Source organism: Bos taurus, chromosome 10 (genome assembly GCF_002263795.3).
Source record: "Bos taurus isolate L1 Dominette 01449 registration number 42190680 breed Hereford chromosome 10, ARS-UCD2.0, whole genome shotgun sequence".
In the NCBI taxonomy this organism is placed as follows: Eukaryota; Metazoa; Chordata; class Mammalia; order Artiodactyla; family Bovidae; genus Bos; species Bos taurus.
This window is the reverse complement of record NC_037337.1, coordinates 36,687,427-36,710,466: the sequence shown is the minus strand read 5'-3', so window position 1 is coordinate 36,710,466 and position 23,040 is coordinate 36,687,427. Positions and strand designations below refer to the sequence as shown.

General features: G+C 38.6%; 1 protein-coding gene across 5 annotated transcripts in view; it reads left to right on the top strand.

Moving 5' to 3' along the window:
• The window catches only part of EXD1 (exonuclease 3'-5' domain containing 1), a 42,755-nt gene that overhangs the window by 9,088 nt on the left and 10,627 nt on the right, over positions 1–23,040 (top strand). For 4 of the 5 annotated variants that reach the window (XM_059890818.1, XM_010809218.4, XM_059890817.1 and 1 more), the window contains 9 exons: positions 435–503; positions 6,122–6,179; positions 6,428–6,555; positions 8,570–8,628; positions 12,018–12,104; positions 18,499–18,603; positions 18,681–18,761; positions 21,074–21,217; positions 22,116–22,307. In XM_059890818.1, coding sequence (XP_059746801.1) covers positions 435–503; positions 6,122–6,179; positions 6,428–6,555; positions 8,570–8,628; positions 12,018–12,104; positions 18,499–18,603; positions 18,681–18,761; positions 21,074–21,217; positions 22,116–22,307 — 923 coding nt within the window. The remainder of the gene's footprint in view (positions 1–434; positions 504–6,121; positions 6,180–6,427; positions 6,556–8,569; positions 8,629–12,017; positions 12,105–18,498; positions 18,604–18,680; positions 18,762–21,073; positions 21,218–22,115; positions 22,308–23,040) is intronic. The other variant, XM_059890819.1, reaches the window with a different exon arrangement.

Sequence of the window (23,040 nt, the reverse complement as noted above, 5' to 3'; positions counted from 1 at the left end):
TGTTGTCTCTGAAAATTCATAGATCAGGCATGTAGCATGAAAAGGGTATGGACTCTAGAAGTAGTCAGATGCCTTAAATTTTTTTCTGGAGTTAGGTGGAATGAAAATCAGTAGAAATATAATAAATAGATAGTCTTTAGCCCCAGAGGCCTTAGGATATTCTTGGCAGAAGTTTAAATTTGGTGTATTACTTCTGCCTTTTCAGTGTATCTTTGATCATTCTGGGGTTCCCTCTGTTCTTTATACCACTTGTTTCAAGGTTATAGCTTTATAATTTAGCTGTATTTTAGCTTTGAATCTTCATTCCTTGGGGAAGAGAATTTGGTGGTTTTTATAAAATTCAGATTTGGGCAATTTTGAGAGGTATCATATTTTCTTAAAGTTTTAGGGACTATTACTTTTTAATTAATCAAATGAATTATTTTCTATAACAGTGAAGAATGTAGAGACTGGTCTCAGTGTCCCAGGAGTGAAGATGTTTTTTGGACATGAGATTGTGAATGGTGAGAGCTTCATGTTTCCTACTTGCTGGTATCGGGATTTGCAGTAGCAGGAAGCTCACTGCTCTGCCTCATTCCAATATTTGGTGGTGAGGGGGTGGCGCAAGATGTTGTCTTGCATTAATGAACTCTTAAAGTTGGTATTTGAGAATTGTCCCTTATCTTACTGTTGCAGTAGGTACTGTGAACAGAACTATTTTAAAGAATTTTAATCATCTTGGTTTTACAATGTGAGGACAGCTGCTTCTCAATATTAGAGGTCAGTTTGCAGGCAGAGTTATCAGTCTGAACAGAGAGGAGTTATCTTGTTCAGCAAGTGAGTTTAACACCACACGTTCACAGTACATCCACAGTACATTATTTGAAACCTTGGGGCCAAATGTTCCAGAACCCAAGTCTAGTTCTGGATTTTTGAAAACTTAACAAAGGGTATGGGAGCTTCCCTGGTGGCTCAGACAGTAAAGACTCCGCCTGGAATGAGGGAGACCCCGGTATGATCCCTGGGTCGGGAAGATCTCTTGGGGAAGAAAATGGCAACTCACTCCAGAATTCTTGCCTGAAGAATTCCATGGACATAGGAGCCTTGTGGGCTCCTATGGAGCCCATGGGGTTGCAAAAGAGTCAGACAGTACTTAGCAACTAAATAATAACAAAGGATATATACTGGTCATATTACATAACACTTCAAGTGGGTCTGGTCAGCACTCTAATAACACATTTCTGCAGAAAAATGGGTGGATAATCATACTAAGAAGGATAAAATAGGACTATAAGTAGTATGACAGTTCAGGTTTTGCTCCCAAAAGAGTTACACAAAATTTTTGGTTTTCAGACCTTTTGGGGTTTTGCAATTACAGGAAGTGGCCCCGCTCTTTATTTCTGTCAGCAAAAACCATTTATCAAAAATAGATCCAATTATTTGCCTAAAGGAATATAGACACTCGTCAGTGTGCTTCAGAGAAGCCAAATGAAACAAGAGGAAAAAGGTTGCAAACAAGAACTGTCCTTGGTTTCAAGAACACAAAAGCAAAAAGCCCTCCAAGGGAGGAGTAAATATCAGTATTGGGTGGAAGGGAGTTTGGGAATAGAAGACCTAGGACTTCATAGAACTGCATTTCTGATCATTGAGGCAGATACAAGGAAGGAAAAGGACTCCTGTAAATGAGAGATTACTACGTCTTGAAAGATTGTTTTGTGAGCTAAATAGAATTTAGGGAGAGATGACAATCTCACCAAATTAATGACTGCCAGTCCAGACCTACTTTAAAGCAGACAAGTCCAGCCAGCTTACCTAGCTGCCCTTTCTCACTCAGTATGCTACTGGAGTATGCTACTTGAGAACCCCATGAACAGTATGAAAAGGCAAAAAGATAGGACACTGAAAGATGAACTCCCCAGGTCAGTATGTGCTCAATATGCTACTGGAGATTAGTGGAGAACTAACTCCAGAAACAATGAAGAGATGGAGCCAAAGCAAAAACAACACCCAGTTGTGGATGTGACTGGTGATAGAAGCAAAGTCCGATGCTGTAAAGAGTAATATTGCATAGGAACCTGGAATGTTAGGTCCATGAATCAAGGTAAATTGGAAGGGGTCAAACAGATGGCAAGAGTGAACGTCAACATTTTAGGAATCAGTGAACTAAAATGGACTGAAATGGGTGAATTTAACTCAGATGACTGTTATATCTACTACTGTCGGCAAGAATCCCTTAGAAGAAATGGAGTAGCCATCATAGTTAACAAAAGAGTCCAAAATGCAGTGCTTGGACTCAGTCTCAAAAATGACAGAATGATTTCTGTTCATTTCCAAGGCAAACCATTCAATATCACAGTAATCCAACTCTATGCCCCAACCAATAACGCTGAAGAAGCTGAAGTTGAACAATTCTGTGAAGACCTACATGACCTTCTAGGACTAACTCCCCAAAAAGATGTCCTTTTCACTATAGGGGATTGGAAAACATAAGTAGGAAGTCAAGAAACACCTGGAGTAACAGAAATATTTGGACTTGGAGTACAAAATGAAGTGGAGCAAAGGCTAACAGAGTTTTGCTGAGACCGCACTGGTCATAGCGAACACCCTCTTCAACGCAAGAGAAGACTGTACACATGGATATCACCAGATGGTCAATACCAAAATCAAATTGATTGTATTCTTTGTAGCCAAAGATGGAGAAGCTCTATACAGTCAGCAAAAACAAGACCAGGAGCTGACTGTGGCTCAGATCATGAACTCCTTATTGCCAAATTCAGACCTACATTGAAGAAAGTAGGGAAAACCACTAGACCATTCAGGTATGACCTAAGTCAAATCCCGTATGATTATACAGTGGAAGTTGACAAATAGATTCAAGGGACTAGATCTGATAGAGTGCCTGAAGAACTATGGATGGAGGTTCGTGACATTGTTCAGGAGACAGGGATCAAGACCATTTGCAAGAAAAAAAAATGCAAAAAAGCAAAATGGCTGGTTGAGGATGCCTTACAAATAGCTGTGAAAAGAAGAGAAGTGAAAAGCAAAGGAGAAAAAGAAAGATATACTCATTTGAATGCAGAGTTCTAAAGAATAGCAAGGAGAGATAAGAAAGCCTTCCTCAGTAATCAGTGCAAAGAAATAGAGGAAAACAATAGAATGGGAAAGAGTAGAGGTCTCTTCAAGAAAATTAGAGATACCAAGGAAACATTTCATGCAAAGATGGGCACAATAGAGGTCAGGAATGGTATGGACCTAACAGAAGCAGAAGATATTAAGAGGTGGCAAGAATACACAGAAGAATTATACAAAAAAGATCTTCACAACCCAGATAATCACTATGGTGCGATCACTCACCTAGAGCCAGACATCCTGGAATGTGAAGTCAAGTGGGCCTTAGGAAGCATCACCACAAACAAAGCTAGTGGAGGTGATATAATTCCAGTTGCGCTATTTCAAATCCTAAAAGATGATGCTGTGAAAGTGCTGCATTCAATATGCCAGCAAATTTGGAAAACTCAGCAGTGGCCACAGGATTGGAAAAGGTCAGTTTTCATTCCAATCCCAAAGAAAGGCAGTGCCAAAGAATGCTCAAACTACCGCACAATTGCACTCATCTCACACCATAGTAAAGTAATGCTCAAAATTCTCCAAGCCAGGCTTCAACAATATATGAACCATGAACTTCCAGATGTTAAAGCTGCTTTTAGAAAAGGCAGAGAAACCAGAGATCAAATTGGCAACATCCGCTGGATCATCGAAAACGCAAGAGAGTTCCAGAAAAACATCTATTTCTGCTTTAATGACTATGCCAAAGCCTTTGATTGTGTGGATCACCACAAATTGGAAAATTCTGAAAGAGATGGTCATACCAGACCATCTGACCTGCCTCCTGAGAAATCTGTATGCAGGTCAGGAAGCAACAGTTAGAAGTGGACATAGAAAACAGACTGGTTCCAAATTAGGAAAGCAGTACATCAAGGCTGTGTACTGTTACCCTGTTTATTGAGTTTATATGCAGAGTACATTATGAGAAACGCTGGGCTGGATGAAGCACAAGCTGGAATCAAGATTGCCGGGAGAAATATCAATAACCTCAGATATGCAGATAACACCACCCTTATGGCAGAAAGTGAAGAAGAACTAAAGAGCCTCTTGATGAAAGTGAAAAAGCAGAGTGAAAAAATTGGCTTAAAACTCAACATTTAGAAAACTAAGATCATGGCATCTGGTCCCATCACTTTATGGCAAATAGATGGGGAAACAATAGAAACAATGAGAGACTTTATTATTTTGGGCTCCAAAATCACTGCAGATGGTGACTGCAGCCATGAAATTAAGATACTTGCTCTTTGGAAGAAAAGCTATGACAAACATAGACAGCATATTAAAAAGCAGAGACATTAGTTTGCCAACAAAGGTCCGTCTAATCAAAGCTATGGTTTTCCCAGTAGCAATGTGTGGATGTGAGAGTTGGACTATAAAGAAAGCTGAGCACCGAAGAATTAATGCTTTTGAACTGTGGTGTTAGAGAAGACAAGATCTTAAGAGTCCCTTGGACTGCAAGGAGATCCAACCAGTCCATCCTAAAAGAAATCAGTCCTGAATATTCATTGGAAGGACTGATGCTGAAGCTGAAACTCCAGTACTTTGGCCACCTGATGCAAAGAACTGATTCCTTGGAAAAGACCCTGATGCTGGGAAAGATTGAAGGCAGGAGGAGAAGGGCACGACAGAGGATGAGATGGTTGGATGTCATCACTGACTCAATGGACATGAGTTTGAGTGAACTCTGGGAGTTGGTGATGGATAGGGAGGCCTGGCATGCTGCAGTCCATGGGGTCACAAAGAGTTGGACACAACTGAGCGACTAAACCTAACTGAACACTGCTGGAAACACTTTTTGTCCCTTGAACACCTTTTCAAAATGCCAGTGATGGTTGTGGTAGTAGAGCGATTCTTAATTGTGTTTTGACTGTTAGACTTTGCAATAGAGCAGAGTTCTGGACTGGAACAAAGCTAGGCTGTAGATGAGTTTGTAAAAATAAATGAAGGAATCACTCCTACCATCTCCTAACTCAGGAGAAGGCTGACCGACAAGCTCTGGAATCTGTACAGATGGATTCATTTCCTCCTAAATTCATTCTCACGATTTGGACTTTGTTAATAATTTTAAGATCAGAGAATGGTCATCTCCTTCTTTCTTTGCTCTGTGGCTTAGCCATGGAGGGGTCTCCAAGGTCCTGAAAGCACCTCAAATAAGAACTATCAAGATGAAGGGTAATAATTGACTAATACGTGTTATCAGTGAATTTTGCTTTCTCTGACCAAAACTCATTGCTTTTAGAATGTAGGAAAAAGAGACATTTTGAAACATAGTGACCCCTGAGAAGCTTCTCCCCCCACTGAATAGTACCCAAGTATACTTAATTGAATCTTAGATGCCATCAGTGATAAAGTGCATTATTTCTTATTCCACTCTTAAGAAAGAAAAAAGCTGCCAGTTTAATTATCATGTGTATTTACTTTAAGTCATTTCCAATTTCAGAGCTGTTTAAAATGTGCATCTTAGAATCAATGATATATCAATATAATATTTCCCTGTATTCCGTGAACCATTAGGTTAAAAAAAAAAGTGGTTTCAGAGTCTCTGTGGAATGTCTGTCTCATATTTCTTTTGTGATTTCCAGTCTAGCTTTTGTTACCTTTTGTTTCTGACCTTTAGTGTACCAGCCTGTGAAAGAGTCAGTGTGAATGATTTAAGAGTAAAACCCCAAACAGTACATAGTATGAGGGAAGACGCATTAGGATGGGAATAAAAAGGAAAGAAAAGAAGTCTTTAGAACCAATCTGCTTGACCACAACTGTGCCCTGGAACAGAAAGGGTAAAGTGGACATGTAGAGAGTTTCCTAATCCTGCTAAATGACCAAGAAAGCTATGTAGAGATATAAGATTAGGGGTCTTCAGTACTTTGGTTAGTCTTTTCTGCTCTATTTGTTACTGGTCAGTGAAGTCCTCTATGGACTAACATTTCATTCCCAATTACTGTCTGTGTTACATAATCAAACTGTGGGTGTGCGTGAGAGGAGTAGTAACTGCTTTCAGGTTGGAAGCCCTGTTGAAATCCATCTGGTTATTTTACAGTGGAACTACTGGATGAAGTGGAACAAGGTGCAGTAAGAGAAAAGGCTTCGTCTGTTAGGTATGATGGAATGATTTTCTTAATTATGATGTTACCCAAATATACACATTAGGGTAGGAAACCTTAACTCTAATTCACTAGTTGTGTAGTTCCTAAAATGAAGAAACAGGTAGATGGTATCTTCAAATCAGTGTAAGCAGTGGATAAATGGGTTCTCTATGAAAGGTCCAGAGTCCTTACCACTGATGTGTGTATGGCATTAACAACAAAGAACAAGTTCACCTAAGTGTTGTTTTTTGTAAGTATAGTCTAAATACAGAAAGAACCAAGATGGATACAATAAAAGATGAAGACCTAAATGTACGTAAGCCTGCTTCTCCTGCCCCTGAGGTGCCAATAACCTCTCTTCTGAATGACTTCAAGTACAGCCCATCTGGTGAGTACTAGGGCTCTGAATTTTCTAGCCCTTTTTTGTGATTCAGAGTTCTTCAGAGTTGGTATATAAACCAATATCAGAGTCCTATATGGAACTCTCAGCTAGGACATTGTTTCTAGGGTCCAAATTAAGATAAAAGATCACGATTCATTTGTTTATTTAATATTTGCGTGCACACTATCTGCCAGACACTGGGGATACTACACTCCTTGAGTTATGGTTCATGAAACACACTAAATAAGATAAATTAGTATACTTTTTAGTTTGCTGGTGCCACATGTTAAGTAGAAAAAAAAATGAAAGAGAAGAAATGTGTGAAAAGGGTGCTTTTACAATTTTGGGGTGTCCAGAAAAGGTCTCAATGAAATGGTGACATTTAAAGTAAAATCTTGAAGGAAGTGAGGGATCAAAATGTATGAATATCGGAGGAACTGGTTTTTAGGCATAAATAATGAATAAATGCAAAGGCCTGAAAGAGGACTATCCCACGATTTGAAGGGACAGTAAGGAAATGAGTATGGCTGGAGTAAGGAGAACAATTTGGGATGAGGTGGGGTGAGTGGATCATGGAAGATTTTGTTGATCATTAAAAGGACTTGGTTTTTACTCTGCAGTGAGAAGAGAAACCATTGGAAGTTGGTTGGTTGTTTTTTTCATTTCCCTAATGACTAAGGATGTTGAGGATTTTTTAATATGCTTATTTGACATCTGAACATTTTTGGTGAATGTCTATTCATATCTTGTTTATTTTATTATTTGATTGTTCTCTTATTATTCAGTGCTGGAAGTTTTTTTTTTATGTATATTCTGGATACAAGTCTTTTCTCAAATACATGCTTTGCAAATATTTTCTACAAGTCTACGCTTTGCCTTTTCATTCTCTTAAAGAATCTCTTGAAGAGAAGACATATTAAACTTTGATGTACAGTTTATCCATTTTCTTTCTTTTATGGATTGTGCTATTGATGTCATATCTAAGAAATCTTTCCTAACTCAAAGTCACAAAGATTTCCTCCTGTGTATGTTTTATTAATGTAACATATACATTAGTATATGTTATGCTATACCTCTAATATTTTAAATTATATAATTAGAAAAATAATTTTCAGGATCCAAAGAATTCCAAATATGTGGACATTGGCCCATTACCAGAACTAATTTATTTTAAAATGCTACTTTTTATTATGAATGTGCTTTTAGAAAGCATATGTCTTAAATACTGTATGGGGGGATGGAAGACAGTATTACACAACAATGAAAATCAAAAGAAAGTTGGAATAGCAATACTCATATGAGACAAAGTAGACTTTAAAACAAACACTGTTTTAAGAGACAAAAAAGGGCACTACATAATGGTCAAGGGATCAATCTAGGAAGAAGATATAATATAAATATATATGTGCCCAATATAGGAACACCTTAAATACTGTATGATATCACATATGTGGAATCTAAAAATTACAGCAAACTAGTGAATATAACAAAAAAGAAGTGGATTCATGGATACAGAACACAAACTAATGGTTACCAGTTTAGGGAGTGATATATGGGTGGGGGAATGGGAGGTACTAATTATTGTGTTGTAAGATAGGCTATAAGGATATATGTACAACACTGGGGAATACAGTCACTATTTTGTAATAACTTTAAATGGAGTGTAACCTTTAACAATTGTATAAAATTTTTTTAAAAAAGGAAGTACTTGTCTTGAAATATTCAAAACATAAACGATGAGGGAAACATGAATTATCACAGGAAATGAGTAAATATTTCACTTCATGAGATTATGATCACTGGGGCTTTTGTTTATTCTCAGTTGACAAGTCAGATGCTAATAGTGGGATGGACTGATACAGGTGATAATGAAATAGTTCTCAGTATTCTAGACATAGTCTCAGTAGTTCTAGACATTTGAGTTGCAGTTGAGTTGGAGTTTAGGAGTATGGCTAAAATTAGTGGGAGGGCTATTCGGTTGCTAAGGAAGACAAATATATATAATATTGTTCTCCTGTAGAGGAAGAGGAGGTGACATACACAGTCATTGATCAGTTCCAGCAGAAGTTTGGTGCTGCAGTAAGTATTGCCCTTAGTCATCCTCAGTATTGTCTGCAAATGGGTATCATGTCTATGTCTCATACATTTTTCTCTTATTGTAAGATAACTGTTTTCCCTAATAATTTAACAGAATATCTGAGTGCCTGCTTTGTGCCAGGCATTGTTCTGAGGTCTGGGATAAAATAATGATAAAATTCCAGGACTTTCCCAGTGGTGCAGCAGATGAAAATCTGCCTGCCAATGTTGGGACATGGTCCCAATGTTTGATCCCTGGTCCAGGAAGATTCTAAGTGTGTTAGAGTAAGCCCATTCGTCACAATACTGAGCATACCCTGTAGGGCCCGAGAGCCGCAACTACTGAGCCTGTGTGCAGCAACTGCTGAATTCTGCTCACCTAGAGCCTGTGCAAGAGAAGCCCATGCAGTGAGAAGCCCAAGCACTGCAGCTAGAGAAAGCCCAAAGGCAGCAGTGAAGACTCAGTGTGACCAAAAATTAATTTTAAGAATTCTATATGAAAAACAGAAAAAAACAAAAAGTTCCAGCCCTGAAGGAGCTTATTTTAATGCAAGAAAATAAATAATTATATGTCAATTGATGATAAATGCTATAAAGAAAACAAAAGTATAGTAGGGTGAATAGAATGTTAAGGAGCTCCTATTTTATTTAGGGTAGACAGAAAACCTCTGTGAAGAGGTGACAGTGAAGCAGAAACCTTAAAAGAAGTAAGGGAGCTAATCATGCGGATAAATAGGTAAAAAAGTTAAAGAAGGCATGATTAGCAAGAGCTAAGGCCCTGTAGCTGAAACACACTTGACTTGTATGCAGAGGCTGCAGGGAGGTCCTTGTGGCAGGACCACAGTGAAAGAGTGTTAAGAAATGGAAGTGGGCAGGAAGCAGATCAGGTAGGGATTTTTAGACATAAGGATTTCAAGTTTGACTTGAGTAAGATAGAGAGTCATTGGCAGTTTTAGAGGAGAGTCATAAAATTTTTTACTTATATTTTAAAAAGACTGGATCTCTGTTTAGGCAATTTCTTTACGATTCATTAATTTGACATATGGCAGTAACTATTCAGCCTAGGTTATGATTCACAGACAGACGTCAGGGAAGTCATTAGGTTTTTCTGTTTAGATGCAAGCTTATGCTCATGTATGCCCAGGTATATTTTTTAATGGAGCGTTAACTTTCAACTAGATTCTTTTTTTTTAACAGCTTTATTGAGATATAATTCACATGCCATAAAATTTGACAATTTAAAATGTATGCTTCACCAGCTCTTAGCATATTCACAGAATTGTACATCCATTACCAAAATGAATTTTAGAACATTTTTAATATCCCAAAAGGAAACCCCATATTCCTAACCAATACCTCCAATCCCTCCTCAGTCCCCTAGCCCCTGGCAACCACTCATCTATTTTCTGCCTCTGTGAATTTGCTTGTTTAGGATACTTCATATAAATGAGATCATACAATGTATGGTTATTTGTGATTGGTTTGGCTTCTTTCACCTAGAATAATACTTTCAAATTCTGTGTTATAGCACATATTGGTATTTCATTTATTTTTGTTGCCAAATAATATTCCTTTGTATAGATATACCAGATTTCATTTATCCTTTCACCATTTGAGGGACACTTGGGTTGTTTTTACTTTTTTGGCTGTTATGAATAATGCTGCTGTGAACACACATTGTACAAGTCTTTGTGTGGGCATATGTTTCCATTTCTCCTGGATAGATACTTAAAGTGGAGTTGCTGGTTCATATAATGATTCTGTGTTTAACTCTTTGAGGATTGGCCAGTACTGTTTTGCAAAGCTGCTGCACCATTTTACTTTCCTACCAGCAGGACATGGGGGTTCCAGTTTCTCCACATGCTCACCTACACTTATTATCTGTCATTTTAATTATAGCCATCCTAGTGGTATGAAGTAATAATACATCTTTCTGGTTTTGATTTGCATTTCCCTAAAGGCTAGTAGAGAAGGCAATGGCAACCCACTCCAGTACTCTTGCCTGGAAAATCCCATGGATGGAGGAGCCTGGTGGGCTGCAGTCCATGGAGTCGCTAAGAGTCGGACACGACTGAACGACTTCACTTTCACTTTTCACTTTCATGGATTGGAGAAGGAAACGGCAACCCACTCCAGTGTTCTTGCCTGGAGAATCCCAGGGACGGGGGAGCCTGGTGGGCTGCCATCTATGGGGTAGCACAGAGTCGGACATGACTGAAGTGACATAGCAGCAGCAGCAAAGGCTAATAGCATTAACCATATTTTCATGTGCTTATTGGCTATTTTTAACAAATTTTTACTGGAGTATAGTTGACTTACAATGTTGTGTTAATTTCAGGTGTACAATAAAGTAAATCGGTTCTACATATATCTACTTGTTTTGTTTTTTTTTTTGAGATTCTTTTCCCATTGTATATTTTCTTTAGAGAAATATCTATTCTGTTGTCATTTTAATTGTTATAAGAATTTTTTAATATATCAACAGATGCTTTAAAGGATACATGACAGCAGCAAAAAATAAGATGAGAACCTTATTGCTCTGGAAATTTAAAGAGCTGGTTGGAAATTCTTATCAATAGGGAAATACAGCCTTTGTTCCTGGTTTTGCAGCCTTCTTGTTGATTGAGAATGGAACTGAAATTCAGTCCCCTTTTTTAATCATTGATGAAAGATACTCAGAGTATAGAAAACTTTATGCTCTAAAAAGAAAGATATTGTGCTAGTGTACATTGCTTTGCCCTTCTATTCTTGACTAATTTTCTACCTGTAAAATGGGGAGAATCTTGTGCCATATAGATATTTTCATGGATTATGGAGTAGGGATTTTAGAATTGTATAATGTTTTGAAATATAAGATTGTAGATTTAATAAGAGGACCAATGTGTGTTTTGGGGATACTCTTATTTCAGTTTTGAGTAATTTAATGAATCCAAGACTTTAAAGGATCTGTTGAGTCTGTGTTTTTCTCATTCTGAGCAGTAGATACTGTGAGACTCAGCCACCGTTTGAGTTCCCTTTTGGTACAGTAAGTTGCCCTGTATTAGTTTGCTGTTTTTTGCATGAAGAATCTTGCCATAAGGACTAGAAATTGTTTACTGTAACATCAGTGGTGACAAAAGGTATCTGAGTTTTCAACTCTTATTAGCATTTGCGATAGGAATGATTTATTTTCCAGTTGTGGAATAACTGTGAACACTGAAAAGATCAGAGGTATTCAGTATGACGTGTGTGTGTGTGTGTGTGTGCATGAAGCAAATGTGTTTGGGATTTTGTAAGTTTAAAAAGTATGATCCAATTTGTTTATTTATAGCAATTTTACTTGTGCCATTCATGATGTCATAATTGTAGCATTTATTTCCTGGAGATTTTTATTTTCTTCCTTTTCTCACCAGATGCTCCACATCAAGAAGCAAAGTGTCCTGAGTGTGGCAGCAGAAGGAGCTAATGTGTGTCGTCATGGGAAACTATGTTGGCTTCAGGTGAGAGAGTTCTTCAAACTTTTGAAATAATTGTAGATTCACCAGTAAATTTATTGTGATTGTCTTTTTATGTCACTCCAGTGTTGCTGTCCTGTAACTAGTTTGGAATGTCTTTCAGTTTCCTCGTACTCAGTTTATTATTTTCAAAAGGAAAGAGCTTTATAATCATCGGTGATGTCTCATAGACTCTACTTAAGGTCTTCTTTCTCAGCTTTGTTCTCTTGCCTTAGATATATAGAGAATTTCTTATCTTTCCTTCTGGTTGGTAACTTTCCACAGTAGATTTCTGCCACATTATTTTCATTTTCCTGAATCAAGGAGATGTCAGATGAGGGTCTCTATTGTATCCAAAGAAGTTTGTATTGAGCCTTGAATAGCTAGAGGATGGGTAACCATGTTTGGATCAAACTCAGCAGCATCAGTATTTAAGGGGTGTGTGTGCTAAATCGCTTCAGTCGTGTCTGACTCTTTGTGACCCTATGAACTGTAACCTGCCAGGCTCTCCTGTCCATGGGATTCTCCAGGCAAGAATACTGGAGTGGGTTGCCATGCCCTCCTCCAGGAGATTTTCCTGAACCAAGAATTGAAGCCTTATCTCTTAGTTTCCTGCATTGGCAGGTGGGTTCTTCACCACTCAGGCCCCATGGGTTGGTATTTAAAGGAGGAATGGACCAAAAAAGCCAGCTGAATTCCCAACCAATGTCCTCCATCTTTTGAATGAAGACTTTCATCAGCCTACCTTGTTATTCAACTCTGCCTCAGCTTCTAGTTGTCTTTCAAACCTCTTTGCTGTCTAAGCAGCCTGTTATACTTTTAATAACTCCCAGTAGTTGAGGATATCCCAAGATCTGTCAGTGTCCCCATGGAGATGATCTCAGCACATTGACTCAGGGCGACTGGAAGTGAGACACTTGGCCATCAGCTTTTTAAAGTATGCAAATATATACAGTCCTATGGGACCACATCATGAGAAACGCTGGGCTGGATGGAGCACAAGCTGGAATCAAGATTGCTGAGAGAAATATCAATAACCTCAGATATGCAGATGACACCACCCTTATGGCAGAAAGCGAAGAAGAACTAAAGAGCCTCTTGATGAAAGTGAAAGTGGAGAGTGAAAAAGTTGGCTTAAAGCTCGACATTCAGAAAACGAAGATCATATCGTCTGGTCCCATCACTTCATGGCAAATAGATGGGAAAACAGTGGAAACAGTGTCAGACTTTATTTCTGGGGGCTCCAAAATCACTGCAGATGGTGATTGCAGCCATGAAATTAAAAGATGCTTACTCCTTGGGAGAAAAGTTATGACAAATATAGACAGCATATTAAAAAGCAGAGACATTACTTTGTCAACAAAGGTCCATCTAGTCAAGGCTATGGTTTTTCCAGTAGTCATGTATTGATGTGAGAGTTGGACTATAAAAAAAACCGAGCACCGAAGAATTGATGCTTTTGAACTATGGTGTTGGAGAAGACTCTTGAGAGTCCCTTGGACTGCAAGGAGATCCAACCAGTCCATCCTAAAAGAGATCAGTCCTGGGTGTTCATCGGAAGGAATGATGTTGAAGCTGAAACTCCAATACTTTGGCCACCTGATGTGAAGAGCTGACTCATTTGAAAAGACCCTGATGCTGGGGAAGATTGAGGGCAGGAGAAGAAGGAGACGACAGAGGATAAGACGGTTGGATGGCATCACCGACTCAATGGACATGGGTTTGGGTAGACTCTGGGAGTTCGTGATGGACAGGGAGGCCTGGTGTGCTGAGGTTCGTGGGGTCGCAAAGAGTCGGACCCAACTGAGCAACTGAACTGAACTGATGGGACCACAGGCATAAACCTTGCTGGCCAGTAGAGCTGGAAAATCTGGAGATGTCCCCTGCATGGCAGTTACAGAAATCAGGGTTCTGGATGAGTGTATTAGCACTTTTCTGGGTGACATCGGCAAGCTGGAGCGAAGGAAAGTGTAGAGATGGAGTCCCCAGCTTATGTTCCTTGAGAGCAGCTCCATAGTCCACTAAAATGTACCAACCCTGGAACCTGTCCCTCAGGCTGAAGCTCCAGGACAGGCAAAGAGCTCTCCTTCACAGAAGGACTGGAGCATGTGCCCCCATTCACTGTCTGTGCAGTGCCCTGGGTGGGGGTTGTGGTAGCCTGCCAAGAACTGGCCCTCCAGTTGCCACAGTCCTGTAGGACCCACAAATACAAGCCACCCCAGCACCAGAGCCATGCCATCCAGGGGCATCCTCTGGTAGCAGCCTCAAAAACCAGGGAACCAGACACACAAATACAGAGGCAGCGACTTTTAACATATTGAAATATTTCTGTTTTCCTTTTTCTAATAATTTGTCATTGTTCTCTGTATTAGTTTTACAAATTATTAACTTTTGTTATGTGAAATAAAGATTTTGCTCTCTATAACACCCACATTCCATAGAGCCTACCAATGTAGCTATATCCCAATTTTAAGAATTTTTATTTTTATATAACTTTTTCCAGAAAAGGCAATGGCAACCCACTCCAGTACTCTTTCCTGGAGAATCCCATAGACAGAGGAGCCAGGTGGGCTGCCATCCATGGGGTCTCGAAGAGTCGGACACGACTGAGTGACTTCACTTTCACTTTTCGCTTTCATGCATTGGAGAAGGAAATGGCAACCCACTCCAGTGTTCTTGCCTGGAGAATCCCTGGGATGGCAGAGCCTGGTGGGCTGCCGTCTATGGGGTCACACACAGTCGGACACGACTGAAGCAACTTAGCAGCAGCAGCATATAACTTTCTATAATAATACAACTGATTTTTTAAAAATAATTTGATTAATTTATTTAATTTGGCTGTATTGGGGCCTCACTGCTGCATGGGCTTTTCTTTCGTTGTGGCAAGCAGGGACTATGCTCTAGTTGTGGTGCATAGGCTTTTTTTTCCGTGGTGCTTTTTCTTCTTATGGAGCCTGGGCTAACGCAAGTGGGCTAAGTCATTGCGGCTCCCAAACTCTAGAGCACAGGCTCAATAATTGTGATGTACAGTCTTAGTTGCTCCTCAGTTTGTGGAATCTTCCTGGATCAGGGACTGAACCTGTGTCTCCTATATTGGCAGGCAAATTCTTTACCACTGAGCCACCAGAGAAATCCATATTTTTATATAATTTTTAAAGGTTACTTTCTACTTACAGTTATTACAAAATTGTTGGCTGTATTCCCCATGTTGTACAATATGTTCTTAAGCCTATATTACACCCAATAGTTTGTACCTCCTCCTCCTCTACCCCTATATTCCCCCACTAGTTTGTTCTCTGTATTTGTGAGTTGACTTTTTTTGTTGTTATATTCACTAGTTTGTTGTATTTTTTAGGTTCCACATATAAGTGATATCTACAGTATTTCTCTTTCTGTGTCTGGTAATGCCTTCCAGGGCCCTCCATGTTGCTGTGAATAACAAAAGTGTGTTCTTTTTTATAACTGAGTAGTATTCCATTGTGTGTGTATGGGTGTGTCTCCCACCACTTTTTTTTCCTTTCACCTGTTGATGAACACTTAGGTTATTTCCAGGTAATAACCTGTTGTAAATAATGCTGCTTTGAACATTGGGTTGTGTGTCTTTTTAAAGTAGTGTTTCTGGTGCAGTGTTTTTTTTTTTTTTTTTGGTGGGGGAATTTATATCCCAATTTTTGACTAAGACAGGATTCAGGCTGTATGTGATTATGACTATGTAACCATTGCTCCCTGTTGAGCCAGTAAGATTATTCTTTTCTTGCCCAACTTTTTGTTTTTCATAGAATTGATAATTGCCATCTTCAGTTCAGTTCAATTCAGTTCAGTCGCTCAGTCGTGTCCGACTCTTTGCGACCCCATGAATTGCAGCGTGCCAGGCCTCCCTGTGTATCACCATCTCCCGGAGTTCACTGAGACTCACGTCCATTGAGTCAGTGATGCCATCCAGCCATCTCATCCTCTGTCGTCCCCTTCTCCTCCTGCCCCCAATCCCTCCCAGCATCAGAGTCTTTTCCAATGAGTCAACTCTTCGCATGAGGTCGCCAAAATACTGGAGTTTCAGCTTTAGCATCATTCCTTCCAAAGAAATCCCAGGACTGATCTCTTTTAGGATGGACTGGTTGGATCTCCTTGCAGTCCAAGGGACTCTCAAGAGTCTTCTCCAACACCACAGTTCAAAAGCATCAATTCTTCAGCGCTCAGTTTTCTTCACAGTCCAACTCTCACATCCATACATGACCACTGGAAAAACCATAGCCTTGACTAGATGGACCTTAGTTGGCAAAGTAATGTCTCTGCTTTTCAATATGCTGCTTACATCTATTCTGATAACCTGGGCTGCATTTTTGTCTTGAAGCCATCTTCCCTGGAGCCCTCTATCCTCTTGTTCCAATGCCAGCTGGTGATGTAAAGCTGGAAGCTACAAGGGAAGAGGCCTGGAGGCTCAGAATTCAGTGTGCAGACTCATTTCTGACTCCATTACCAACCCCCTGCCCTCTTCTATATCTTATATTCCCAACCCTAGAACCTCTCTCGTTGGATTTATCCAGAGAATATATCTTCTGTCCTCCGTGGGAATGGAAAGGGGTAACTTAGAGACTTACTTATACAGACCTTCAGCCCATCGCCTTATTTCTAGCTCCTCACTTTTCTTAGTATCTGGCACCTTCAGTTCCTAAACCTTTATTTTCATTTTGTATTTCTTTGTCTGTTCTGTTTTGTTTTTCCTAATCTGCTTTCTTTCTGTCAGTATTTCCCACTGCTTTTCTTTAAATTATTTAAATGTTTAACCTTCATCTGTGGTCAAATATTTTCAAATATAACATTGTGTCCTAAGGTGAAGGTAGCAAATATTTGTTTAGAGTCATAAAGGTGTTTTTTTTTTTTTTTTTTTAATCATTTGGCACACTTCTCATGTTTGTTTCTGGGAATCTATCCTAAATAATTCAAAACATGGAGAAAAAATTCTGTGTGAACCTGTTCATCTTGACAGCATTTATAGTGATGAAAAGTCAGAAGCCACTTAAATAATTAACAGTAGGAGATAATACAGTATATTTGATAGATTTTATGTGGCTGCCAAAAGTTGACAAATATAGTATAGAAAAATGTTTGAAAGTTTATGAGAGAAAAAAGCAGGATATAGATCTGAATGCATATTATTAGAGTCATATACATTTTTATATGAAAAAAAGGAAGGGAGTATTGTACTGCATGATGCACTGATTCACTGAAAAGATGGATAACAGCCGTCCGTGGGCCTGGCTCTGTTCTAGTTGTTGCTTCAGTTACAAGTAGTGAGTTGGACATAATCTCTTCTCTCACAGAGTTTACAGTCTAGCAAAGAATTATTTTCCAAGCTTCTATAATGTATCTATTCAATTTTTATAATTAAAGAGGTAGAGAAAGAGCAGAAATTGACTATTTCAGGTGTCACATTCTAGCAACAACGTGAAAGATTTGAGAATGGGTGCCTGGTTGGCCTGGTAATTGTAACTGTACCAAGAGTAGCTCCTGAAATGACAAAGATGCCGTCCACCTGTCCCATAACTGGCTCTCAAGACCTATTTGGATCTGTTCTTACCTTTATTATTTGAGTCAATACATTATACATCTATATAACCTTTGTGACTTTTATGATCAGAAACAACCTATAATTCTTAAAATTGTATAAAATTGATCAAAGTGACAGTATTTCACATCCTACCGTTTGTGCCAGCCTGTTTTAAACTGCTAGAGGACAAGGGTCTTCTGAGTAATTTTATGTAACACCTAACATGACCATGCATGTTATGGAATTCAGAGAAATAGCATTTTGTGTTATTGATGTTAGTTCCCCTTAAACCTATATTCCGGAATATTAGGATGCCACAGGTGAAACATAAAACATTAAAAAAGAAAAAAGCTAAAGGCCAAACCACCAACTTGTCCTTTTCTTTCTTTTGAAAGATCACAGAGATAGTGTATTTGTGGGTTTTTAAAAAACTTTTTAATTTTATATTGGAGTGTAGCTGATTAACAATGTTATATTTTCAGGTGCACAGCAAAGGGACTCAGTCCTACATATACGTTTCCATTCCTTCCCAGACTCCTCTCCCATCCAGGCTGCCATATAATATTGAGCAGAGTTCCCTGTGCTATGCAGTAGGACCTTGTTTGTTATCCATTTTAAATATAGCAGTGTGAAAGAAAAATAGCAATGTGGACTTGTTGATCCCAGTGTGGGTTTTTTTCTTTAACTTAAGATAAATTTAAACCTATTTCCCTAAGAGTCAATGAGTATGTATTGTATACTTTAAAAATGTGGATGTTAAATGTTATTTTCAGGTCTTTCTTGACCCCTTCTTTCATGTCTTCCTCTTCCCTAGTTCTGTCCTATAATATGTGTCTGGATGGTCTATTGCAGGTGGCCACAAATAGCCGGGTTTACTTGTTTGACATTTTCCTTCTGGGAAGTCGTGCTTTCAACAATGGACTTCAGATGGTATTAGAAGACAAGAGAATTTTGAAGGTGAGTGTGTCAGCTGATTCATCTGCTAGTAAGAGTAATAACAAGGTTCTAATAACTCTGTCTTCTGATTTCCTTAGGTTATTCATGATTGTCGTTGGCTTTCTGATTGCCTCTCTCATCAGTATGGAATTTTGCTGAATAATGTCTTTGACACCCAGGTACATGCAGGGAAATGCTAGAATCAATCCATTGTACATATGGTTTCTTTAGAAAATAAGCATTGTCTGATGAATTATTGAAGTCTTTTTGTGTGTGCCTCATTCCTGCCCACTTATCCTGTAATATGTTTGTACAATATGTGAGAACATTTGGTGAACTGTAGAAGCACTGCAGAAAAGTTATTTGTAAGTATTTAGGGTTTTTTTCCCTTCATTTTGCTCCAGAATTTTTCAAGTAAGAAGCAAGCTCTAAGCTCTAGAACATTCAGAAACTCGAACAATTTGGGGGTCATTTGGAAATCTGACACGGACTCTTACTGTGAGGTGAACAGTCATGTCTATGCCTTTACCACACATGTATCAGTTAAAGTGACAGTTGCTCAGTTGTGTCTTAACTCTTTGCGACCCCATGAGCTATAGCCTGTTGGTCTCCTCTGTCCATGGAATTCTCAAGGCAAGAATACTGGAGTGGGTAGCCATTCCCTTCTCCAGGGGATCTTCCCATCCCAGGGATTGAACCTGGGTCTCCTGCATTGCAGGCAGATTCTTTACCATTTAAGCTACCGGGTGTCAGTTAAGGCTAATGGTTAATGGGCTTCTAGCTCAGGGATACAGTTTGTCCTAGATGTGCCCCCAAAGCCTATTCTGGCCCCAAATAGCCTGAAGATAAGTGATTTTTCTCTGGTATAAAGGACCTAGAGAAATTCCTAGACTATACTAGATTTAGAGCTTATCTGGGTTTCTGATTTGTCTATGAGAGCCATAAAACTACTAATTTTCATTATGTATTCTTTAAATTCTTCTAATCTTCTAGATTAATACCATGAAAGGAAGACCTTGAATATATAAACCTAGAACCTTTGAGGGGGTTTAAAATAATGAGTCAGCCAATTATTTTTAAACAGAAATTCCTAAAAGTTCAATTTTATGTTATTGTATGTGGTTGAAGTTTACTCTTATGTATCTGCTTATAATGAACTTTGTACCAGAGGACCTTCTTTCAAGAGCATTCACTGTATAGAGATTGCTTCTTTGCTAACTCCAGAATGTAAAAAAATTGCTTATCATTCTCTTGAGGCCATTCAGCTTCTTGATTAGAGCCCATATATGTTGTCTAATGAAGACATTGTCATGTCTTTTTTTTATTATTATTATTTTTAAAAGTCTTTATTGAATTTGTTACAATATTGCTTCTATTTTCTGTTTTGGGTTTTTTTTTTTGTTTTTTTTTTTGGTCATGAGGCATGTGGGATCTTAGTTCCCCAACCGGGGATTAAACCCTCATCCCCTGCATTGGAAGACGAAGTCTTAACCACTGGACCACCAGAAAATCCCTAGCATGTCTTTCCATATTTTTCTTTTCAGATTTTCATAGTTCAAGAAGCAGGAATTCAGAATTATTTCAATTTGTCTTCCTTTAACACAGTGTATTAGTTTTCTGTTGCTATTGTAACTAATCACCATAAACTTTGTGGCTTAAAACATAAATTTACTCTCCTACAGTTCTGGAGGTCAGACATCTGAAATCATTTTCACCAGGTGAAAGCCAAGGTGTCCTCAGGGCTGGTTTCTTCTGGAGGCTCTGAGAGAACAATCTGTTTCCTTGCCTTTTCAGCTTTCGCCTGTACTTTGGTTTGTGACTCCTTCCATCTTCCAAGTATATCACTCAAATCTCCTCTTTCGTCATCACGTCACCTTCTCCTCTGCCTGTAATAAAATCTCCCTCTGTCTCATCTTATAAGAAGAACATTTGTGATTATGTTTAGGGCCCACCCAGATAATTCAAATTCATCTCCCTATCTCAGTATCCTTAACTAATAACAGATGCAAAATCCATTTTGCCATTTATGGTAATATTCACAGGTCTAGAAATTAGGATGTAGATATCTTCAGGGGCCATTATTTAGCATACCACACACAGATAAATAATGATTATAATTCTTAATTTTATTAGCTTTCCTTACCAAAACTTTACCAGAGTTGCTAATAAGTATAAGTGATCCTTTAATTTTATTCTCCTTTCCCCATTCATTGAAGGCACCAAAGAGTAATAAATAACCATAACGCAGGCAATTAAAAGAAGTGAAAGAGAAAATAGGGACACATTAAAGTTGCATGGTCCTTTTTTTGTTTCTAATTTCTAAGAATAAGTTAACCTAACAACTTAAAATTTTCTGATGGCATTGTCTATCACATGGGTCCTTGGGAAAAATGGTATTTAATGACATTTCTCCAAATATATTTCTGTCATGAGATAGCTCTCTGTAATATATTCTATGAATTGGTCTGTTTGTTCTTTTTGAATGCCACAGGTAGCAGATGTCCTTCAATTTTCCGTGGAAACGGGAGGCTTTCTTCCAAACTGCATTAGTACTTTACAGGAAAGTTTAATCAGACACCTTAAAATAGCCCCTAAACATCTCTCCTTTCTGGAAGTGAGACAAAAATGGATTCGAGTGAGTATTAAAGTATGTCTCATATGACATTAATATTTTCAAGTGCTTTGTGAGTGGGATTATTAGCATTTTATATAGAAAAATGACAGCTTCTATGAAAAGCATATCAGATCAGATCAGATCAGTCGCTCAGTCATGTCTGACTCTTTGCGACCCCATGAACCGCAGCACACCAGGCCTCCCTGTCCCTCACCAACTCCCAGAGTTCACTCAGACTCACGTCCATCGAGTCAGTGATGCCATCCAGCCATCTCATCCTCTGTCGTCCCCTTCTCCTCCTGCCCCCAACCCCTCCCAGCATCAGAGTCTTCATATGGACATTGCCAAAATCTTAGTTGTTTCAAATGGGAGCAGTTTGTGGTCTCAAGTGGGAAAAGACCAGCATCTAGATTTGTTGGTTAAAGTACTTTAAAATAAATTTTCAAGTTGGATAAGAGGGGATTTTATTGGGAATTTGGCTTAAGACACTGGAACAAAAATCATGCCAATTACTTCTCCCAAAGTTAGATAGATTTTCTTCAGCTTCTAACAGCCTTGCATGTAAACTTAAGTCATGATCATATTGGCTGCAGTTTTGGTCATATAATCAGTCCTGCTGCTTCCAGTTTTGCGTGAGAAGCCCTGATCTCTCTCTCAAGCCCTCTCTCTCCCCCTGTCCACCTTATACCGTCCCTCCCTCCCCCACATTTTTCCCCCATTACATACTGACACTCAAATGTATACACACAGTATGTTTGTGTATGTGTGTTTATTATCAGAAGGCTACCCATAGTGTGAAAGTAGAAGGTAATAACTGAAGAAAATGACAGTCATGGTGATTGGAGTTAAGCAACACTTAAATAAACCATTCTTTAAAGTTTTGTTTAAGATTCTGAGAAAATTGTTTTGATATCTCTAGGAAAACCCAGAACTGTGGTTCACACGACCTCTTTCACCTTCTTTGCTGAAAATTTTGGCTTTGGAAGCTACCTACCTGCTCCCTCTTCGCTTGGTACTCTTGGATGAAATGATGTCTGACCTAACTACCCTGGTGGATGGATACCTAAACACCTACCGAGAAGGGTCTGCAGACCGACTGGGAGGCATGGAGGTAGGTACCACTCTGTGGCTTTGTTTTAAAGACTTCTGCTTTCTCATGGGGACACACAGTGATACCACTCTTCACAGCTGCACCAGGTTTTTTTCAGCAGACTTGATGAGAAATATTCTTGAAGGGCTTAATGCAGCTACTTGAGCACTTTTTTTTTTTACACCGTATATATATGTATATATATATGTATTTATATATGTATAAATATATATATATATATTTTATGATCACTGACACTTATTTCATATGATACAACTGGTGACATGCATTTCAATAAAACTAAAAGTTGATGTGCTAGAAGTCCTAATTCCTTTGTTAAATTTTGTAAAAACTTTTTCACAATATTAAATTATATTTCCAGTAAATATATCTTTCAAAGAAAGGGTAAATTTAATATTTCGTTAGTTATTTTTATGAACCCAACACAATATAAGAAAGCTTATATTGTTGATAGACTATTGCATTAAGGCCAAATCTTGCCCATTTTTATACAGCTCACAAGCTAAAAATGATTTGTAGAGTCTTAAGGAATTCCAGTTGAGCTATTTCAAATACTGAAAGATGATATTGTGAAAGTGCTGCACTTGGTATTTCAGCAAATTTGGAAAACTCAGCAGTGGCCACAGGACTGGAAAAGGTCAGTTTTCATTCCAATCCCAAAGAAAGGCAATGCCAAAGAATGCTTAAACTACTGCACAATTACACTCATCTCACACGCTAGTAAAGTAATGCT